The following is a 23622-nucleotide window of genomic DNA, read 5'->3' on the forward strand; positions in this document are numbered from 1 at the left end:
CTTAAATGTCTGGGAGGGCAAAAATCTGTTTTGCTTGTTATTTATACATACATACATGCAGCAAATGACACATTGTTTGGCACAGAGTAATCTGCTTAATAAATCCTTATTCAGCCACCCAGCAACCAGGACAGCTCAGCTAACTGAATTAACTGTCAGTATTCAGCAAACCTTAAAAAGCTCTATAAATGCTAGGTTTTTTTTTTTTTTTAAAACTAGAGCCTCAATGACCTTAGTGTAAAGGTACCTCACCATGTGGATACTCTGGATCTTTGGCACCTCAGCTTAGTGATAGTTGAAATAAGGGCTCACCTGGCATATGTGAACTTCGTAGAACCAGTGCTCTGAAGGAATTAAACTATGAGTGAGAAATTGAGAGTGGTGTGCTGGAAGGGGTTGGGGAAAGTATTTGTATGTTCTTGCCATATTTTTGAAGTCAATTTTCTCTTGGAAAAGTAAATTGATATCCAGTGGTTAAATGGAACTAGGGTTCTAGTTCCTGAACCCTAAGATGGAGGGGGGATGCAGCTAGTGGGGCTTAATCCAATAATAATGAACACAGAAACCCTCTTATTGTTCAGAATATCCTAGAACCCCGATGGGTAGATAAAGCAAGCCTGGGAGAAGCCAGAGCAAACACTACAAATTCACCACAAGATTTCAACCTTGGAAGAAAATTTGGAGTCCACCTCATACAATCTATACCTGTAGAGTAATACCCAGACTACAAGTCATTATCTAGAACATCTTTGAAGAACTCCATCAAAAGGAAATCCAAATTTCTTGCCATCTGGGGGGGGGGATGGGGGAAAGGAGGAAAAAATCTGAAACACAGATGCTATGCAAGGGTCAATGTTGTGAAATTATCCCAGCATATGTTTTGAAAATTAAAAGCTTAAAAAATAAACCAAAGGAAATAAAAGAAAACCCATTACCTCCTAATGCTATTTCCTTAATTCTGGAAAAGAGTTCCTAGCTGTTGGGAAGTATTTCTTTACACTGAACATAAATCTGATTCTCTCACAATCAGTGTTCTTAATCCTCTTTCCCATATACATCCTGCAACAGGTAGCAGCTTCGATGACAGAGAATTTGAACTAAGTCCTTGCCTGTAGAGCAACTATCTTCCATTATCCCATGAAATTAATAGACAGTTTCAGTCTAGAGAGTTTCAGTCAGCTCTTCAAATTTCAGGTGAAAGCTTTCATGCCCCATTCTCCTTGTCTTTTTTTAAAGTTAAATAGCTCTAGTTCTAGCTGTTGATCAGCATATGGGATAGTCCCCAGACCTTCCCTACCTTCCAGGCAATGTCTTCCTAGAATATGTTCTAAGAAGTCATTAAGGGAAATGAGGGCATGTAAACGTGTCTGTTGGGAAAAATTAGAGATGATATCCAGAAGTACCCAAACAAGTCAGGCAATTTGAGGAAAGTCATCGATGAAAGATATTCTCCTAAAGAGGGGTACTTGCTGAACTCTAACTTCGAGGCTTAGACATTACATTCTGCCTGATGGAGTTGCAGAAATAAGTCCTGTGCCTCTTCTCAACTCTCTCAGCAACATCATCACTAGAAATGAAACCAGTATCCCCAGAAGCTCCTGCCAAAGTTATGGGCTCCTGGGACCATGCCAGGCTCTCTGAGGACTGGTTGTTCTACATGCGATGGGAATTTAGATCTCTTCTGAAGGCAAAGAAAACAGGCTGAATGTCTGTATAGGATACATTTGTTGGCATTGGGGATGAGAGCTGAAAATTCCACTTTTATGGGGAAATGGCCCAGTTGTACAGGATTTTCCGGATAAAGGAGATGAATCTCAGGACTCCTTCCGGGGTAATCAAGGGGTGGGTGGTACACTTAGTACTTGCCCAGGAGGTAATACCAACCAGGGTCCAGGTGCCGTTTTTCTTGCAGACAAGGGGTCCACCGGAGTCACCCTAAGGAGACAAGACACAAGAGAGGTTGAAAGAGTCTGTCAGCACCCCAAAGCTGCTCAGGGTGCTATAGGGCAACTAGCAAGATTGCACCATGGTCAACTATGAAAGACCTAGTTCTTCTCAGTGGTTCAGTGAGCCAAAGAAATCCCAATAAACTTTGGATGGAAAACGCCATTTGCATCCAGAGAGAGCTATGGACCCTTAATGTAAATCAACACATGCTATATTCACTTTTTCCTTCGGGTTTCTTCTTCCCACCCCCATGATTTTAGACTCATGATTTAGACTCAGAAGACTTGAATTTGAAGCTTGGGGCTGATACTTTCTTGTCATGTGACCAGAGGCTTCATGGGATGACAGAAAAGGATACTATCATAAGGAGATAACACTATTTTATCTTTTCTGCCTTAGAAGCTTGTTGAAGCTGTAAGTTGGTATGGAAATAAATGAAAATGATGTAGAACTGAAAGTTCGGTGGCTTATTTCAGGTATTAATATCATGACACTATGACTTGTCTCTCATTACACCATAGAGGCTTGTTTTGAACTTTTCAATTACAGGAGGGGAAGAAAATACAAAAATAATAAAGATGACATTTATCCAAGTGCTTTTGCCTCTTCAAATATTTTCATGTCTTTATCTCAGTTCTATTTCCCCCCTCTGAAGCAATCGGAGTTAAGTGACTTTCCCAGGGTCACACAGCTGGGAGGTGTCTGAGACCAGATTTTGAACTGCGGTCCTCCTGACTTCAGGGCTGGAGCTCTAGCCACTGTGTCACACAGCTACTCCATATGATCTCAGTTCTTTCATCAGTGTCACCAACCAGACAAAAGAGAAGTTGTGTTGTTCAATTGTTGTCAGTCATATCTGACACTCTGTGACCCTATTTGCAGTATTCTTGACAAAGATAGTAGAGTGGTTCTCCATTTTCTTCTCTCAATACATTTTACAGATAAGGAAACTGAGGCAAACAGGGTGAAATGCCTCACCCAAGGTCACCCAGCTAAGTAAGTATCTGCATCTAAATTTGAACTGATATTGCAGGTTCAGAACTCTGTCCACTGCACCAACTAGCTGCTCCTCACAGTTAAATGTGTCTAAAAGTAGACTAGGCAGGGAGTACCTTTTTATGAGTGGTTTTAATGGAAAAATGGATAACCACTTGTGACAGGCAGTTTGTAGGGAGACTGAAGATGGGTTAGACATCCTGAGGTTCCTTCTCACTCTCCTTCTGTAAGAGTGATTGTTGAGGGGGAGGGATGCCATGGAACTGGAGGTGGGAGGGAACCACCAGATTGAGACTGGTTTTGCTACTTTTTATCCGGATGCTAAATCACTTTGATATCCTATTAACCTCTGTTTCCTCATTCGTAATATAGTTAATAAAATCCTTTTCAGGGCAACTCCATTTGTGATTCTAAAAGAGAGGAGAAAATCCAAAGAAGAGAGAGACAGAGAGAGGCAGGTACCATGCAGGAAGAAATGCCATTGGCTCCAGCACAGATCATGGTGTCCTTGACGATAGTCTCAAAGTAGTTCTTGCAGTTAGTATTGGATAGCAGGGGCACCTCTGCCTGTTGGAGGATGTTTGGGAGTCTGCTGGCTGCAGAGACAAAAGACAGGAGAGTAGGTTAAACAGAGCTGGTGAATTGAATGGGCAGAGGTAGAGTATAGGGGAAGGATTTAAGAAGAAATGAAGAAGGATTTAAGAGAAGAGTATAGGGAAAGGATAGAATCTGGACCGAAGAGTATGTCAGACTCTGTTCCAAGCTTGGCTCTCCCCCTTTTCTCATTCACTTTTGTGAAAAAGTGATTAAAGAGTGCTCAGTACTTTCTTTAGAAATGTTTTTACTTTGTATCCCAAAGAAACCATAAAAGAAGAAAAAAAGCCTTTAATTTACAGGATATATACATGGGTAACTTTACAGCATTAACAATTGCCAAACCTCTTGTTCCAATTTTTCACCTCTTACCCCCTACCCTCCCCTAAATGGCAGGATGACCAGTAGATGTTAAATATATTAAAATATAACTTAGATACACAATAAGTATATGACCAAAACATTATTTTGTTGTACAAAAAGAAATCAGACTTAATTATTGTGTACACAATTAGCTTGTGAAGGAAATCAAAGGTTATTTGTGTGTATAAATATAGGGACAAATTCAATGTAATGGTTTTCGTCATCTCCCAGAGTTCTTTTTCTGGATATAGTTAATTCAGTTCATTACTGTTCCATTAGAAATGACGGTTGATCTTGTTGCTGAGGATGGCCTGATCCATCAGGGGTTCAGTCATCATCTAGTATTGTTGTTGAAGTATAATGATCTCCTGGTCCTGCTCATTTCACTCAGCATCAGTTCATGTAAGTCTCCAGGCCTTTCTTGAAATCATCCTGTTATTGGCCTTCACAGAACAGTAATATTCCATAATTTTCTATATACCACAATTTATTCAGCCATTCTCCAACTGATGGACATCCATTCAGTTTCCAGTTTCATTACCACAAAAAGGGCTGCCACAAACATTCGTGCACATACTGTCCCTTTCCTTCTTATAATCTCTTTGGGATATAATCCAGTAGTAACACTGTTGGATCAAAGGGTATGCATAGTTTGATAACTTTTGAGCATAGTTCCAAATCATCTATAAAATGGTTGGATTCTGTTCACAACTCCACCAGCAATGCATCATCGTCCCAGTTTTCCCACATCCTCCAACAATCATCATTATTTTTCCCGTCATCTTAGCCAATCTGACAGGTGTGTAGTGGTATCTTAGAGTTGTCTTAATTTGTATTTGATTAATAATGACTTGGAGCATCTTTTCATATGACTAGAAATAGTTTCAATTTCTTCATCTGAGAATTGTCTGTTCATATCCTTTGACCATTTTTCAATTGGAGAATGGCTTGATGATGTTTGTAGCAGCTTTTTGTGGTGGCAAGGAATTGGAAAAATGAGTGGTTGCCCATCAGTTGGGGAATGGCTGAATACATTTTGGTATATGAAAGCAATGGCACATTATTGTTCTATAGGAAATGATTTGTAAACTACTCTTAGAAAGGCTTGAAAGATTGACATGAACCGATGCTGAGAGAAATAAGCAGCACCAGGAATACATGGTACACAGTAACAGCAAGATTGTGCGATGTTGAATCAGGAAAGACCTGGTTCAGTAATACAAAGAAATTCCAATAAACTTTGACTGGAAAACGCCATTCACATACAGAGAGAGCTATGGACACTGAATGTAAATCAACACATACTATATTCACTTCTTTTTTTCTGGTTTATTCCCACCCCCACCAAGATTTTCCCCTTTTGTTCTAATTTTTCTCTCCCAACATGATACATAAGGAAATAGGTTTTGGGTGGTTCATGTGTTATGCCACAGTTCTCAGTGTGTGTGGGACAATTTTATCCAAAATTAAACTCTAGGGGCATTCTTACAGTATAGAACAAAACTTTATTCAGGATCTCGTGAGCTGGGGTCATCCAAACTGGAGTGCATGTGTTTGAGCTAGGAGAGGGCTACCAGTGCCCACTTGCAACTTTTTATAGAGCAACTCAAGAAAAGTCTCGACCCACCCAGTACCCTTATACATTCTGACAGATATAGGTTCTGTTCTCGATTAGGAACTGGAATGTTGACAGGCTGTAAATCTTTCTTTCCCCCCTAGCACATGATTTTTGTAAGAAGCTGAAACTTAGCCCTGCAGGCTTTGCCTACTTTAGTCAATGGTTATGGGAGATCTTCATTTCAGCCATTTGCACTCATCAGTTTCCATAATTATCCTGACCCAGTCCTGACTCAGTTTTCCTGCTTCTCAGTCCTGCAAAACCTCTCCTCCCTCTTTATCAGAATATTTGATAAGGATAAAAGCTCTTATGTTTTCGAATATCAGAATGTCATCCCAAGGTATCAGAATGTCAGATACGGACTTAGCAAAGTGCTTCTCCCTATGTCCGGGATACCTCTGCCTGTTCTTCTCTCAGCACCCTGACTCTGCCCCTGCCTCAGTCTACCTCCTGAGTCTGAGCCACATGTATATACAAGTCATTGAAAACTCTCATCGTTTCCTGGATTCTTGGAGACCATAGTCTTATTCAGCCCTGGGACCAAACCATATGCATCCATTTGGTCCCAGTAAATCTCTTCCATTTAAGAAATTATTAAATACACCTAACTTCATCCTGCCCTCAGTTTCCTCCAGTATCATTAACTTGTATAACAAAAAGTGGGTTTTTTTTGGTTACAATTGTGGTGTACAAAATTAAAAAATAAACATTTTTTTTAAAGGAGTATTCTGTGGGAAATCAAATTCTAATTACTAAAAACACATGCATAAAACAAATATTGGTTCTTAAAAAAACATCATCTGAAATGCCCTCCTACTTCCAGCAGAGAGGAGAGAGGCCGGGGTCTCCAGGGACAAAATTATATTTTCATTGTTAAATTAGGTCACTGTAGATAGTATTTTTGCTCAATTGTTTTCTTTTGTTGCAAGGAGGCTTGACACTTAGGGTATGGGAGGGAGAGAAGAGAGCAATACATCTGAACTAATATAGGAATAAAAAGATAGCAATGTCACTTAAAAAACAATAAGATACGCATTGCTTACAGGTATATTCAAAAAAATTTGGATTGAACACACATAGAAGAGATTGGAAAGAGACAAGGAGCAAATATGGTTCTTATTTGTTTAAAGCTTATACTATGTAACCTTAAATATAAGCAATTTAATATTTATGATTTTTATAATAATATTCCTTATTTTATTGAGCTGGTATTATAATTAAATCCAAGTTGAAGATCTAACTACTGGATTTGCTTCTCATATTTTGTGATAATTGCAAGTGAACCAGAAACTCTTACAAATTATTCAAACAAATGGACTTGAAAGGGGGCAGTTAGCCAGTATGGAAAGGATTCTTTAAAACATCCACACACAGCGGCTACCCAAAAAGGTTTAGTTTGTTTGTGTTTATGCTGAGCTTGAAGCCTTAAAATTATGGAAGGATTTTGCTATTTAATTAAAAAGTCCTGGGTGAAAGTAAAGTCAGTCTAAAAAAGATGACATTTTTAGAAAATAATAATTAATGTGTTTTTTAGTTCTCAGACAAAATAAAATCTATGGTCTTGTAGTTTGGGGTATGTGAATTGGACTGAGAGGTCTTAATTGTAAACGAACTAACAAAAAGTGCTATGGAAGATACAAAAGTATCTAGTGCCCATTGAGCCCCTCTCACACTCACCATAGTACTTGGTCCTGCCCCAGCCAGTTGTAACACAGGTAGTGTCTTCGGGGAAGTCATCGCTGGCACTGGGCAGGCAGACAGGTGACACATTCTTCTGGAAGCGGGCAGGTGTGGCCAATTTCAACAGGGTAATGTCATTGCTAAGAGTGCCACTGTCAAAATTTTTGTAGTTGAAGACCTGAAAGGAAGAGCAGGGACAGGAGACTGAGACCTCTTCCCCTCCCATCCCTAAAGCTTCATTGGCACCTCCTAGTGCCTCAGAATTAGGAGGAATTTCAAAAGTGACCCAGTCCAGCTAAATATCTGGAAGAATCCCTTCTATGCCCTTCCTGACCACTGTTATCCAGACTTTCCTTGAAGACTTCTGATGATGATGGACTCACTACCTCACAAGAACACCAACTCCACTTTTATCCTGCTCGAAGTATTAGGAAACTTTTTTTTTTCTTTATTATTGAATCATTTTGGTGACATCCATTTGGGATTTTCTTGGCAAAAAGAATGGAATCATTTGTCATTATCTTTTCTAGCTCATTTTCCAAATGAGGAAACTGAGACAAACTGAGCCACAGCTAGGGAGTTTCTGAGGCCAAGTTGGAACTCGGGAGGAGGACACCAGACCTTGCACTCCATCCACTGCACCCCCTAGCTGCCCTGCTCACGGCTAGAACAGGCAGTAGATGGGATTTGAACCCAGCCATTGAATTTGGTCCAAGAATCAGCTTCAAAGGTTGTCCTTAGAACAGTTGTCTTCAACTTTGCTTTTCTGCTTACGTCTCTTCTACCTTCTCCTCCCCTCCAGAAAGAAGCAGCTTTCCCCAGCTACTGTATGCTCTTCAACAGCTTATGTTGGTGCAAGCTAAGGAGGATTTCACCTTGAAACAAAAAATGTTAGGTTCCACTGTATACCTGCATCCCCATGGGAACAATTTATGTCCTCTCTGTGTAATCATGGCTAGGTTAGTGAAGCTCACTGAGCTTGAGTTTCCTCATCTGGAAAATGGCAAAGACCTGCATTCCCTACTTCACAAGGGATCAAATTCAAATACACAGCCTTACTTGAGACTAGCTCAATCTTACCTCTGCATGACTTTCAGCTGCATGAACAGTAGATGGTATTAGACTGGAAAGCCAAGGAGACTTGAATTCTAATTCTGCCTTAGATATTGACTAACTGGGTAAACTTGGTCAAATCACTTCATCTCTGCTTGCCTCAGTTTCCTCATCCACAAAATAGGAATAATAAGTGTATCAACTTCCCAAAGTTGCTTGAGAACACAATGAGATAGTATTTGTAAAGTGCCTTTCAAATCTTAAATTGCTATAACTATTTGCAAGTTTCCCTGCCCTTCCCTCTGAGACTGCCTCCAATTTACCCTTCATGTACACAATTATTTAAACACAGTCTTCCCCATTTGAGTGTGAGGTCCCTTGAGAGTAGGGATCCTGGGCTTTCAGATTTTGGGGGGTTTTTTTTGTTTGGTTGGATTGGTTGTTTTTTTTTTTTTTTCCTTTTGTGGTTTCCCCAGAACTTAGCACAATGTTTCCCACATAAGAAGCACTTAATAAATGCTTGTTGGCCAACTTGTAAGCCCTTTTTAAATGCCAGCTCTTAATAATCATAAATCATAGCTTGGATTTTATTAGTTCCCATCAGAGAACTGATCTTTATTTACACAGGCCTGCTCACCATAAATGCTTGAATTCTCCCTTGTACATACCCTTAGTCCATGCAGGAAGCCCCAGCTGCCACATCCCCAGCACATCCCACACTCCTCCCATCCCCTTCCCTGGGCAAAGACTGTACCTGGCAATCCTCAGAACTTGACCTTTTCTCATAAGACTTCAGGTCATGCATTCCAGCAATCACCTTGTCTGTTCTCCAAAGCAGAGGGAAGGGCCCATGATCAAAGGTCAAATATCCCAAGAAGTCGTCCCATTTCACCACCACTACCACCTCCAAAGGAGTGGGAAGGAAAACCTTTTTTGACCTACAAGGACATCGCAATGAGTAGCTGTGGGAGCACCCATTTGGTGCCACTGATGAGGGAGCCCCCGCAGAAGTGGTTACCTCTTCTCTGGAAAGGAAGGGAACAGACAGGAATCATGTGCATTCTGAAAACTTGGAGAGCTCAGGGGTCTCCTCTGGACACCGAGGGACAGTCTCAGAGGCAGACAAGAGGGCCAGCAAGCCTTGGCCCAGAGAACGTAGTCGGGGTGCAGGACCGGGAGACTGGGATGAAGAGGGATCCCAGACAAGACTGGCTGGGTCTCCTGCCAAGCTGGACACCATCTAGGACTGGCATTTCCTCCTTGCCTAGTAGGGCAGAAGTTGCTGTGGGTCACGGAGGCTGATATTTATGAGGTTGTTGCCAGCCTCCCAGGAGGTTTCTTGAGCCCTCTCAACTCTTTCTCCCTCACATCGGCTATTCCACCCTCCACCCACTTCCCCTATCCTGTAGGAAGAGGAAGAGATCTGGAGTGAGAAGCAAGAGGGGAGGGGGATAATAGCTCCACCCCCATGAAGCAGGTCTAGGTACTCACCTGCAGAGAGACTCTGCTAGGCCAAGAATCCGTGGAACAGTATTTGACCACGGCAATCATGGAACATACTATTCAGGTGAGGCTTTAATGGCGGGAACACCACAAGCCTAGGGACATGGAGAAATAAAGGTGCTAGGTTCCAGCCTTGACGAGCTGGTGACCCTAACCATTCCCCTAGTCTCCTTTCAGGCCTGAAGTATTAGGTGTTACTGGAGTAGAACTCCCTTGCCCCAACCCCTCACTCAGCCTCTTGTTCCCAGGAATAATCAGCTTTGCTGAACCCAGTTCACCCAGGAAATAGGAGAAAGGATAGGGGAGCTAAGGCCCACATCTGGTCCAGGGCTTAGGAAGGGTCTATGGCGTCCAGGACCAAAACCTCAAGGGACAAAGAGCCCATTGCCGGGTTCACTCCTGAGGCTCTTATGATCCCCTGGTTTGGTATATGAGGGAAGGAACTCTCCTCCCTGTAACATCTCAGTCCCATTTCTGCCAGAGAATGAGAAGAGGAGATGGAGCTGGAAATGAAGGATCACTCTAGGAACAGCTGAAGTCCCCTGCTGGTTGCCATCAGCCTTCCTGAACAAGGTTTTCCCAGTGGGCTCTGCCCGGGTCTGGGGAGTGGGGAGAGCCTCCAGGTGCCCAGACATTGTCTGGGCTTCAGGCCACAGCTGCTTCCCCACCTGGAAATGCAAATGCCAGGAGCTCACTCCACCTAGGACTGAAATTTGGTAGCTCCCCAACTCTGGGCCACCCCATTCTCCTCCCCTCACCCCCCCATCTTCCCTCAGGCGCCTCCATTACTCAGATCTAACATCACTTTCTCCTCCAGATTTCCTCCTGTAACCAACAGCTGATTTCACACCAATTTACGAAGAAAAGCAAATTTCAGACTAGTTTACTGTTGTAAACTACTGTCTCGAAACTCTGTTCAGGATAAGTGCAAGTTAAAAACAAAACACTTATTACCTCCAAAGTGACCTTAATCTGAGGAATGCCAGTATTAGGGGTGGGGTGAAAGCAGGGGCCCTCCCTCTCATCAACTGGAGTCCTGTTCAGACATCCAGTGCTGGAGGGGACCCCAGAGGCCATCCATCACCCCTTCCCAGAGCCATGGGACTTGTGCTGACACAGAGGTAGCAGCAGAGTGCATCTATTCAGGACCTCCCCTGACTTGTGAGAGCTCATGGGGCTGACAATGTCCGTTGGTGAGGATCAGGAACAGGACTCACCTGGGACATTTACAGCCACGAAGGCCAGGCAGGACAGGAGCTACAATGACATGTTGCCTGGTGAGACAGCTGGCCCAGTTCCCTCCTCTAGAGTATCTCGCTCTCCTCACCAGTGGGGCACTGGGCCATTAGCCTTGGCCTCCTGAGAGTCCGGAGATGTACCTTCTCTCCATCAAGGTTCTCCCCAGCTCCAAGACACCTTTGAGGATAAGCAGGAAGGCTGTCTCTTCCTCTTCCCAGAGAGGTCTTCTCCAAGGGCCAAGGGTCCAGTCTCTTCTTCTCCCCATCTGCAGCTCTGCCTCCCCTGCTGCCTCCCCTGTCCTGACCTGCCTCCTTTTCTTGCCCTACAACTTTGCTCCTGAAATTGAGCTCCTGTTTGATGCAAGACTAGGTCCTCATGTGGATTCGCTTCAGCTACCAGCAGAGGTCAAGGAATCCATCCCTTTGCCTTCTACTAGGACCTGATACATGCCTTAAAGACTTTAGGTAACAACTCATCCTTCATGACAAATTTCAAATACGCCTGCTCTGTCTTTCTTTCCTTTGTTCTAAGTAACTCATTTATTCATTCAAAAAATATTTACATAGAGCTTACTAATGGAGAGAAATCTGACATATAGCCCTCAAGGAGCTCCCAGACTGGTAAAGGAAGCTTCAATGCAACAGGCATTTATTAGGCACTTATGATAACATATGATTCGAGTTCTTGAAAAGGATTTAAATGGCCAGCAGGGCTTAAAATTGGGGAATGGAGGTAATCCAAGGCAATCCCAATAGACTTTGGATAGACGATGCCATCTGCATCCCAGTTTAAGAACTATGGAAATTGAATGTAAATCAACACATGTTAGGTTCACTTCTCTTTTTTTGACTATAAAGCCTTTTTTTCTCTCTCTCCCATTGTTTTTCCCTTTTGTTCTCATTTTTCTCTCCTAATATATGTTTTAAAGCAATGTGTCTTAAAAATAAATAAAGAATAAATGAAATTGGGGGCAGAGGTTTAAGGAAAGAGAGAGAATATAAATGTTGGCTAATTGACCAAAATACATTTTTCAAAATATGTTTTTAAAAATTTAAGCATGCCTTATTAAGCTGAAAAAAAAATGTTGAAAATGGACCCAGGGATGCATGATGAACTATAAGGGCTTAATAAATACTGGTTGACTGACTAACTAAACATCCAGGGACTAGCCTAGTAAAGTTGGTGCTCATTGTCAGAAAATTGGCTTCCTGGTAATACATATTGGTTCAATGAAATGTTCATTAAAAAACAGTATTGTACATTAATACAACCAACTTAACTTAATAACTGCTCATATTTAAACGAATACTCTATCCAAGCCATATTTTAGTGAATTGCTCTTAGCATTCTTCAGGATTCTCTCCTCATTCTCATTCACTTTTCTTCTTTCGGGGTTCATAATTAATGAACACTCCTTCTGCTTCAGTTTCTTGGCCCTCACTTTGCATTATTTTATGAATCTTTGCCAATTTCTTTGTATTTTTTCTATGTGTTGGTCTTTATTTTATTAGTTGTGCAATATTTCATTCAGGATGGTAGTGTGCTTTAGGGACAGGAAACCAGGTTCAAATCCACCCTTGCTGCACTATTTTGACCCAAGCAAATCACCACTTCTCAGTGCTCTGAGTAACAACATGAGAGTTTACTCGTACAACAGGATCTGTAATAGAAGGGTTTTCTTACCAATGTTTCTATATGAAAGAAGTATAGGCAGCTAGCAGTGAACTGAATAGAGCTCTAGACTTGGCATCAGAAGTCTGAGTTCAAGACAATTTCCAGATGATGAAATTAAAAAAAATTTTTATTATAGCTTTTTATTTACCAGTTATATGCATGGGTAATTTTTCAGCATTGACAATTGCAAAACCTTTTGTTCCCATTTTCCCCTCCATCCTCCCACTCCCTCCTCCAGATGGCTGGTTGACCAATACATGTTAAATATGTTAAAGTATATATTAAATACAATATGTGTATATATGTCCATACAGTTATTTTGCTGCACAAGAAGAATTGGATTTCGAAATAGTGTACAATTAGCCTGTGAAGGGAAATCAAAAATGCAGGTGGACAAAAATAGAAGGATTGGGAATTCTATGTAGTGGTTCATAGTCATCTCCCAGAGTTCTTTCACTGGGTGTAGCTGGTTCAGTTCATTGCTACTCTATTGGAGCTGATTTGGTTCATCTCATTGCTGGAGATGGCCACGTCCATCAAAACTGATCATCATATAGTATTGTTGTTGAAGTATATAATGATCTCCTGGTTCTGCTCATTTCATTCAGCATCAGTTCATGTAAGTCTCTCCAGGCCTCTCTGAAATCATTCTGCTGGTCATTTCTTACAGAACAATAATATTCCATAATATTTATGTACCACAATTTATTCAGCCATTCTCCCACTGATGGGCATCCACTCAGTTTCCAGTTTCTGGCTACTACAAAGAGGGCTGCCACAAATATTCTTGCACATCCAGGTCCCTTTCCCTTCTTATAGATGTCTTTGGGATATAAGCCCAATAGTAGCACTGCTGGATCAAAGGGTATGCACAGTTTGATAACTGTTTGGGCATAGTTCCAAATTGCTCTCCAGAATGGCTGGATGTATTCACAATTCTACCAACAATGTATTAGTGTCCCTGTTTTCCCACACCCCCTCCAACATTCTGTATTATCTTTCCCTGTCATTCTAGCCAATCTGATAGGTGTGTAGTAGTATCTCAGAGTTGTCTTAATTTGCATTTCTCTGATTAATAATCACTTGGAGCATCTTTTCATATGGCTAGAAATAGTTTCAATTTCTTTGAGAATTGTCTGTTCATATCCTTTGACCATTTATCAATTGGAGAATTACTTGAGTTCTTATAAATTAGAGTCAATTCTCTATATATTAGAGGCCTTTATCAGAACATTTGACTGTAAAAATGTTTTCCCAGTTTATTGCTTTCCTTCTAATCTTGTCTGCATTAGTTCTGCTTGTACAAATTTTCAATTTGATATAATCAAAGTTTTCTATTTTGTGATTAATAATGATCTCTAGTTATTCTTTGGTCATAATTTCCTGTAAGGGTCCTTTGGAAAGGTCAGGCAAGCACAGTTGAGATGGAGTAGACCAATGGTCTCAAGATCCCCAATGTGATTGGAGTTGAGTACTTAGGGACTTCCTTCATGGGTGGGACCTCCAGCCATGAGGGGAATCCTAAAATCTCACTCTGAGATCTTGTCAAGTTCAGGAGGTAATCTTCATCATGGATTGGCTTGTGCCTGTGACCTCATGGATTCCATATAAGCTTGAAAAGGAAGGAAGCCTCTCTCTTTTCTCTCTTCTCTTTTCCACCTGGAGCTCGGCCTTGGGGAGAGATACTAAGGTAGTGCAGGAGGTCTTAAAGTGAGGTGTAAACCGCATGAATAAAGTCTAAGCTTGTTTGCCATAAACTCTCAGGTGCTCTTTTATGCTCAAACTGTGTTCATATGAGACAGCAGCTGGATGACTTCTGAGGACCTCAAAATCGAGGTAAGATTATGTTATATTTACCAGAGACCCCTTTGAAAAGGCCTAGGAATAAGGTGAGATTAGCGGTTATATGGTGCCAGATGTGAGGCATAATATATACATCGCTAAGCCTTGAGATATTAATTAATTATTAAAAATTGATATCCAAGAAGGCATAACAATTCCTCATCCAGAAGAGAAGGTAGAGATACATTATTGGTCAATCTTACCAGACACAAGAGTAGAGTTGTAAATAAACAGCAAGCTTATGAATTAAAAGAAATTAGAAAGGATGATTCTTTAACAAAAAATACACCCAAAGAAAAAGAAAAGCAGGAGTTTTCCCCAATGCCAAAAATATTTATCCTTCATTAGAAGGCTTATCAGGATATGTGCCTCCAGCCCTTAAGTCCCTTAAGTACAGCTCAGCAAGAGAAGAAGGGTGAGGAAATTAGACAGATGGAACAAAAGATGCAGGAAGTAGGCCTTCAAGCAGAAATAGGAGATAAAGCAAAGGCCAGGTTACAGCAATTAGACCAGGAAGTACAACAGTTCTGGAAAAAAACTGAGGCAGAAGAAACTGAGAAAGGAAGTTAGAATAGAGAGATAAGCCAGAGCCCTGGCTACAGATTGAGCCAGAGAAGACAGGAGATTGCTTTACAAAGACCAAGTGTTTTTCCCCTTGAGCACAGAAAAAACAATCCCCTACATCTTTACAGGAAGGTTTAATGGAGTCAGCTGCTGTTGATTGGGGTCTACAGGCCTATGCTATAGAGAGCTATGGGGTAGGAAGTGGAACACATGTTCTAATCCCATTTAAAATGTTAAAAGAGGCAAAATAAGCTTGTGAAAGCTATGGCCCAAACGCGTCCTATACTGTACAAATTTTATAACTGATATCGAGTAGATATGCCCTTACCCCGAATGATTGGAAATGTACAACATTTGCTTGTTTCACTGCTGGTCAGTCAGCAGTGTGGCTATCAGAATTTACTAAATCAGCTCAGAAATATGCTGTGGCCAATGACCATCAGGACTAGAAAGAGTCTGTGCTAATAATTGCTGTCACAGGCCGCTATTCCACAGCTCAGGCCCAAATATTATACGATGTGAGTGTGTTTGCACCTATCTCACAATGTGCTATGCAGGCTTGGGAGAGAGTAAATAGGGAGGGGCTAGTACAGCAACATCTCACTTCAATAAAACAGGGCCTCCTGAGAATCTATTCAAGATTATATGTCCTGATTTAAAACAGCAGTTGACACAGCTATATGGAAAAATAGTGCTTCTGACCTTCTTTTCAGGCAATTGTTAAAAGAGGGAATGAACAAGGTATGCAGAAATATAGTGGCTGAACTCGCTAAAGAAGTTCCTATCTCTGAAATTATAGATAGATGTAATGAAGCAGATTATGAGGCTATTAATGCAGAGGCAATGACGTAGCTCAGGGATTCACACAGAAGGAGGATAGGAAGATAGAAGGAAAGAAAAGTTATAACTGTGGCAGAAAAGGACATTTCCAAGCTCAATGCCGTAAGTGACCAATAGGAGGCAGAAAATTCCTTGACCTTGCTTGGGGCAAGATAGGCCATGTGGTAAAATTTTGTAGGACCAGGAAGAGGAAATAATAGTGCGGTTCAGGGAAAGTGGCGAGGGGGTCCCATGAGGACCCCAAAAACATACTAGATAGATTAGGATCAGGCTTTGATGAGAAATATATACAGTATTTGGTGAATGCAGTTAAGGGTTTTAACATTAACCCATGGACTACTGCACGTGTTGAGGTACAACCTAAGGCTGGCGATAGATTAGTAATCGGACTTTCAGACTATGCATTTGTGATTGTACATACTATGATATTAAAATATATGGAACAACTTAACTTAAAGGGAGATCATCCAATTGCTAAAGCATTCCCATTACATTCTTTTGGTGAGGTGAATTTTACTCAAATGATTGGGCAAGAACAACCCATTTGTACTATTTATATAGAAAACAGGCCATTCTTAGGAATGATTAATCAAAGAGCTGATATATCTGTTATAACAGAAATTGATTAGCCTCCTGAATGGCTGATTCAAATTCAAATAGTAACAGTTAATGCAGTAGGTTTTATGGCCCGAGCCAAGAAAGACTTGTGGCATCTTGAGAACAGTAATTGCTATGGTATTCAGCAAATCTTTAAGAACACAGCTGAGTTAGTTTCTAAGCAGATATTGCAGTTAGAGAGAGTGGAGTTTTATACCTATAGAACTGCAAGGATAGTCTTTGGAGAATTGGAACTCCCCTTTGCTTACCCCATGGAATTTTCACTTCCACAGGTTGGCTTGATTGCCAACCCCCTACAAGTATTTATAAAACAGTGTTTATTTATAGAATGATTTGGAAAACTGCTGCCTTAATCACTAGTATAGATAGATATGACCCAGGAGGAGAAGTAACATCAGATCTATTGATTCACACTCCTGGAAAACAATTCAGTATTAGTAATTCAAACTTTGACTTTAGGCAAGAGAATTTAAGGATATCAAGGATGGAAGTTTTCATAGCCGAGCGTCCTTTGCTCATTATCTGTATGAAAAGCAGACTATCGAAAAGGTTGGTGGGCATAGATGTAGATAATACAACTATTAGATGTGCCCAGCTGGACTAGTAATTGGTTAAAGACTACAGCAAATACGTATATGTCTGGCATAAAAGGATCTATGATAGCTAAAATTAGTACTACCTTTTGGAAATCGAAATTTAAATTTAAAACAGAAAAATTTATTTATTTTACAATTGAAAAGTCCCCTATTAATCAATGGGGTAGAGACTTCTTAAAAAATGAAAAAATTCAAATTTCATTAGGCATAGGACAGAAAAGACTTAACCAAGGACATTTACAAGCTTCTCTTAAGTCCTTGGAATCCCTTTAACTTTGCTATAAAAAGGAAATTTGGGGAATGGGGAATGTTTATTGATCCCAGAAAAGTAAATGGACATGTGGAGACAGTAGAAGCTCTTCAGCTTGGGCTTCCATCTCCTCAATTGCTTGAGGAATGGTCTTTTAGGATTAAGAAATTTATTTCCCTAGATAAGGAGGATATGAAGGAATTTATCTTTTCAGTGGCCAGCATTAATCCAGCTGAGCCTTATAAAGGATTTGAATGGACAGACTTGCCACATGGCATAAAGAACAGCTCTACTGTGTGGCTGATGACTTTGCTCTTGTGAGATAAGTATCTCCAAGAGTTAAGGTGGTACTATCTTTAAGAGGAAACAGTGCTTTAAACTCACAATATCATTTTAAAAAAGAAGCTCTAGAGGCTCTAAAAGAGATTGAATTGGCTTTATCTAATATGGCTGAAAAAATAATTTTAAAAGTATTGGAAATATAAAATTTTGTTATAAAAAAGGCACCCTTAGAAATCCTTCATCAAGGAGACAGTATGAAGTGGGTGAACCTCCCAGTACAATCAAATAAATAATTTAAAATTTACCCTGTGCTTGTGGTTACAATTTCAATAAAAGCCATTGAGAAGGTAGTAAAATTATCTAGGACAAGACCTGGTGAATTATATATCTCTCATATCAATGCACAAATTGATGTGTACTATGAAACCATCCCAGAGTGAAAAAGTTTATTGGCTACAGCTCTAAGTCTTGCACGTGGGTATGTAAAAATAAATTTTGATTCAGCTTATTTAGTAGATGTGGTACCAAGAATTGCCACAGCTCAAGTAAAATTTGTAGTTTTTAAAATATATTATCAGCTCTTTAAAGAACTTCAAGAATGAGTGAGAAAACACTCAGATAAATATTATATCCTATATATCCATTTTCAGAGTGGACTTTCAAATCATATCTTTTATAATCAGGCTATTAGAGCCTTATATTTGCAAATTGTGATAACTAAAGAGGAAGCTAGGAGTATGGCAAAAGACTGTACAGTTTGTCTTTCTTTTCACTCTCCTATGCTCCCTATAGGACAAAACCCTTATGGTTTGAAATTTGATGTTTTAAGACCAATGAGTAAAATTACTCATTTTAAAAGACAGAGCCTCTATGTTACTGTGGATACACATTCTCAGTTTTTTATGGCTTCACTCCAATCTGGAGAAGCAGTTAGGCATGTGATCAACCATTGTAGGAATCTCACATGCATTTAAAATAGGTTATGGATTGGCTTATAAATTTTCTGCCTTTAAATTAGGCATGGACCACACAACACCATATACCAAGATAAGACCAAAATGGGTCCATGATTTAGGCATAAAGATCGAGATTATAAATAAATTAGAGGAACATAGGATAGTTTATCTCTCAGACTTGTGAAGGAGGAAGAAATTTGTGACCAAAGATGAACTAGAGATCATTATTGATCACAAAATAGAAAATTTTGATTACATCAAATTAAAAAGCCTTTGTACAAACAAAACTAATACAAACAGATTAGAAGGGAAGCAACAAACTGGGAAAACATTTTCACAGTTAAAGGTTCTGATAAAGGCCTCATTTCCAAAATATATAGAAAATTGACTCTAATTTATAAGAAATCAAACCATTCTCTGTGATGACCACGTATTTTAAAATCAACCGGAGTCAGGAATTCAAGTTAAGGGAAAATCTTCAATCTTTATTCTCAGTAGAGGTGAAGAAGGATTGGAGGTGAAGGGAGGCTCACGATTGCAATGTGTGCAGCTGAGTCAAGAAGCCAGCCAGACCAGAAGACAGCCAGAATCTCTTTCTGCCCCTCTCTCCATCCCTCTGCCTCCACCCACCAAAATTGTCATTTCCTATACAACACATCAGGACTTGCACAAAGAGTGGGCGGGGGCCATTCTTTCTCCAAGCATATATATTAATAGAGTATGGTACAATTACTGTTTAGTCTCATGTGCTTGGGACCTCAGTGCATCAACTCAAGCTTCAGCCCATTACATCTCCCACTTTCTTTTGTTTTAGAACACAGGTGGTCATGCCATCCCTGACTCCTCAGGGAGCTCAGAGTCCGCAAGGGGAGGTGATCACACCTTCCCTAACTTCTCAAGAAAGGAGGTGAAAGCACTAAAAAGGAGATGATCACGCCCTCCCTGACATCTCAGGAAGGGAGATGAAAAGCACCAAAGGAAAGTGGAGATTGCTAGTGGGTTTCTGGGCTGAAGGGTCTTATACACAAACACATCATCATGGGAGGTGTTACACAAGCACATAGCAATAACGCAGAGGCTATTAGTGATGACCCTCCCCTCATTCAGTGCAGGCTCGATGTGGTATAACAAACATGAATTGTACACGCAAGTAGCGGAATAGCAAACAATATAAATTAACATGGTGTTGTAAAAGATCGCCAGAAGTCCTAGAAGGAGGGTATGTAAACAACAGTCACACATACGCCTTCTTCAGCAGCCAAGAGATAGTCCAAAACCAATCAATTGTCCATTGGTTCAAATGTCAGGGAATCCAATGATCTCCCTAAGTTTTTGAAGTCCTGCAAAAGTCTTTTTATGTGTTAGGGAATCCAATGATTCCAGCAGATTTTAAAGTCCTGTAACAGTCTTATCATTTCTCAGAGAATCCAATGATTCCTGAGGGTTTTCAAGTCCTACAATAATCTTATATCTCAGAGAATTTAATGATTCCTGAGGGTTTTGAAGTCCAACAATTTTGAATGTCCATGAGTCAAACGCCATAACTCCCATGCTCTTTCAATGGTGAACACAATCAGCAACAGAACTACCGGATATTTCTTGGGTCTTCTCCTTCATTTCAAGGGTCTGCTCCGTCTCTTTGCAATAGACAAGGTAAATACGGCTCATTGGCACCCATCTGATTCCTTCTCCACCTGTAGAGATACAAGCAAACCCTCTCCCCCAAGCAGTTAGCCTATCTGATCCCTTCCAGTCACCACTTTCTGGGTCACTCCACATCACCTGGCGATTTTCTAAAGATAGTGGAGCTACTCCCACTGGACACTGACCTTCCAGCGGGTTATAAAACCTGTCTGCCGGAGCCAGTGCATCTTTGTCAAAAATCAAGAAGTTAATAATATAAAGAGTTAGATTTAGAAGTTCTCTAGGGTTACCTGTGGCTCCCCCTTTCTTTTGTTTTTGGAGGAGCGTTTTAATGTCTCTGTTTCTCCTCTCTACTATTGTCTGTCCTTAAGGAGTAAAAGGTATGCCAGTGGTGTGTAAAATCTTATACTGTGCACAAAAGTGTGCAAAACGTTTGGAAGTATAGGCAAGACAATTGTCTGTTTTTATTGCATGTGGCACACCCATAATGGCAAATGCTTGTGTGAGGAATTCAGTGAGCACTTGGGCTGTCTCTTTTGCTCCTGGTATTGCAAAAGTGAATCCTGAAAAGGTGTCTACCACAACGTGGATAAAAGACAGACAACCAAAAGATTTATAATGGGTCACATCCATTTGCCAGATTTCATTGGGTCTTCTTCCCGGGAGGCAGTGTAGGAGCGTGGAAAGGAAGGCAAGCCATACAGGCTTTTACTATGCTCCTAGCTTCCTCTCTTATTATTCCAAATTGAAAACATAAAACTTGAGCAGCCTGATGATATTTAGAATGAGATGCCTGGGCTTCTTGGAATAAAGGAGTATTGATGTACATAGTTAGAAGGTTATCTGCCTGTGAATTACCATCAAAACTGGAAGTAGGGATCCTGGGGCTTTCTGCAGATTTAGTAGGGTTTTATTTGTTGTTGGATTTGGATTTGGTTTGGTTGGATTAGGGGGGTTAAGTTTTTTTTTTTCCTTTTGTGGTTTCCCCAGAACTTAGCACAATGTTTGCCACATGAAGCTTTATTAAATGCTTGTTATTAACTCTGTATAAGCCCTTTTAAATGTCAACTCTTAATAACCTTAAATCATAGCTTTGATTTTATTAGTTCCCATCAGAGAGCCTATCTTTATTTACACAGGCCTGCTCACCATAAATGCTTGAATTCTCTCTTGTACATGTCCTTGGTCCATGCAGGAAGCCCCAGCTACCCATCCCCAACCCCATCACACACTCCTCCATCCCCTTCCTATAGGCCAAGACTGTACCTTGGCAATCCTCAGAACTTGGACCTTTTCTCTATAAGAGTTCATGTCATGCATTCCAGCAATCACCTTGTCTGTTGTCCTAAAGCAAAGGGAAGGGCCCATGGATCAAAGGTCACTGAATACCCCAAGAACTCATCCCATTTCACCACCACTACCACCCTCCAAAGGAGGGAAGGAAAAACCTTTTTTTGACCTACATGACATCGCAATGAGTAGCTGTGAGCACCCATTTGTTACTGATGAGGGAGCCCCCGCAGAAGTGGTTACCTCTTCTCTGGAAAGGAAGGGAACAGACAGGAATCATGTGCATTCTGAAAACTTGGAGAGCTCAGGAGCCTCCCCTGGGCACCGAGGGACAGTCAGAGGGCAGACAGAGGTCCACCAGCCTCCAGCCCAGAGAGCGTGGTGAGGTGCAGGACTGAGGAGACTGGGATGAGAGAGGATCCCAGACAAGACTGGCTGGGTCTCCTGCCAAGCTGGACACCATCTGGGACTGGCATTTCCTCCTTGCCTAGTAGGGCAGAAGCTGCTGTGGGTCACGAAGGCTGATGTTTATGAGGCTGTTGCCAACCACCCAGGAGGTTTCTTGGAGCCTCTCAATCCCTCTTTTTTCCCTCACTGGCCATTCCACCCTCCACCCACTTCCCTTTATCCTGTAGGGAGAGGAAAAGATCTGGGGGTGGGGAAGGAAGTGGAGGGGAGGTAATAGCTCCACTTCCCATGAAGCAGGTCTAGGTACTCTGCAAGAGACTTGCCAGGACCAGAACCAGGAACAGCATTTTGACCAGAGTGACAATCATGAACACATACTATTCAAGTCAGTGTTAACGGCAGGAACACCACAGCCTAGGGGCATGGAGAAAATAAAGGTGCTTAGGGTTCCCAGCCTTGGAGGAGCTGGGTGGGCTCTACCCACCTCTCCACCCTCCAGTCTCTCAGGCCTCTGAAGTCTTAGCTGCTGCTGGAGACCCCTCGCCTCAACCCTGACCAGCCTCTTGTTCCCCATAGTAATCAGCTTTGGGTTAAACCCAGTTCACCTGCAGGGAATAGGAGAAAGGGGATAAGGGGAGCTGAAGGTCAACACCTGTCCAGGGTTTCAGGAGGGGGAACAGTCTATGCCAGCCAGGACTCAAAACCTCAAGGGACAAAAGAGAGAAGCCCATTGCAGGTTCACCCTGAGGGGCTCTTAAGGGATCTAGCTCTAGTATATGGGGAAGAATTTCCTCCCTCTCCCCTGTAACATCAGTCCCATTTCTGTAGAGGAATGGAAGAGGGAAGGAGCTGGAAATGAAGGATTGCCTCTAGGGCAGCTGAAGTCCCTCCCAGTTGCCATCAGCCTTCGACAAAGGCTCTCCCTAGAGTGGGCTCTCCTTGCCCTGGTCTGGGGAGTGGGAGAGCCTCTCAGGTGCCAGACATTGTCTCTGGGCTTCAGGCCACAGCTACCTCCCCACCCCGGAATGCAGAGCAGAGGCAGGCCCTGCCCACCCAGGACTGGGGTGGCAGTAGCTCCCCAACTCTACAGGCCACCCATTCTCCTCCCCTCACCCCCATCTTCTACCTCAGGCCTCTCCATTACTCAGATCTAACATCACTTTCTCCTCCAAATTTCTCAACTAGAGCTGATTTCCAATGCCAATTTCTGAGAAGAAAGCAAAATTTCAGACTAGTTTTACTAAGCTGTAGCTACTGTCTCTAAACCTCTTTTCAGGGATAAGTGCAAGTTAAAAAAAAAAAAAAAAAAGCACTTATTACCCTCCAAAGTGAATTCTTAATCAGGGAATGCCATTATTAGGGAGTGGGGGGATGGCTTCCAAGGAGCCCTCTCTCTCCTTCACCTAGTCCAGTCCAGACATCCACTGCTGGAGGGGACCCCAGAGCCATCCATCCTCCCTTTTCTTCCTCAGAGCTTAAGTGACTTGTGCTGGGATAGAGGTGAGAGCAGCAGAGGCATCTATTTCAGGCACCTCCCTGACTCTGTGAGAGCTCATGAGGGGCTGACAATGGCCCTCACTGGGTGAGGGATCCAAGGGAGCAGGACTCACCTAGGGACAGCAGCCACAGAGGCCCAGGCAGGACAGGAGCTGGAAACGATGCCAT

The 23622-nt window shown here is 41.6% G+C and overlaps 1 protein-coding gene across 1 annotated transcript; it reads right to left on the reverse strand.

Moving 5' to 3' along the window:
- Positions 1 to 1761: 1761 nt before the first annotated feature.
- LOC116420954 (chymotrypsinogen A-like) lies at positions 1762 to 23622 on the reverse strand. Its single transcript, XM_031949223.1, has 6 exons — positions 23568 to 23622; positions 21793 to 21883; positions 21526 to 21604; positions 7196 to 7376; positions 3406 to 3539; positions 1762 to 1935 (listed from the first exon to the last, which is right to left on the reverse strand). Exons 1-6 carry the CDS (start codon positions 23620 to 23622, stop codon positions 1762 to 1764), a joined length of 714 nt encoding a protein of 237 aa, XP_031805083.1.

Source organism: Sarcophilus harrisii, chromosome 2 (assembly GCF_902635505.1).
Source record: "Sarcophilus harrisii chromosome 2, mSarHar1.11, whole genome shotgun sequence".
In the NCBI taxonomy this organism is placed as follows: domain Eukaryota; kingdom Metazoa; phylum Chordata; class Mammalia; order Dasyuromorphia; family Dasyuridae; genus Sarcophilus; species Sarcophilus harrisii.

Bases quoted from the DNA above. Each gene is read 5' to 3' on its own strand.
- LOC116420954 (XM_031949223.1), bottom strand. From the start codon at position 23,622: ATGGCATCGTTTCCAGCTCCTGTCCTGCCTGGGCCTCTGTGGCTGCTG. The intron at 21,605-21,792 runs GTAACCACTTCT...CCTTTGCTTTAG, and splicing joins CCTTCCTTTCCAGAGAAGAG to GACAACAGACAAGGTGATTG. The intron at 1,936-3,405 runs GTACCTGCCTCT...TTGTCTCCTTAG, and splicing joins ATGGCATTTCTTCCTGCATG to GGTGACTCCGGTGGACCCCT.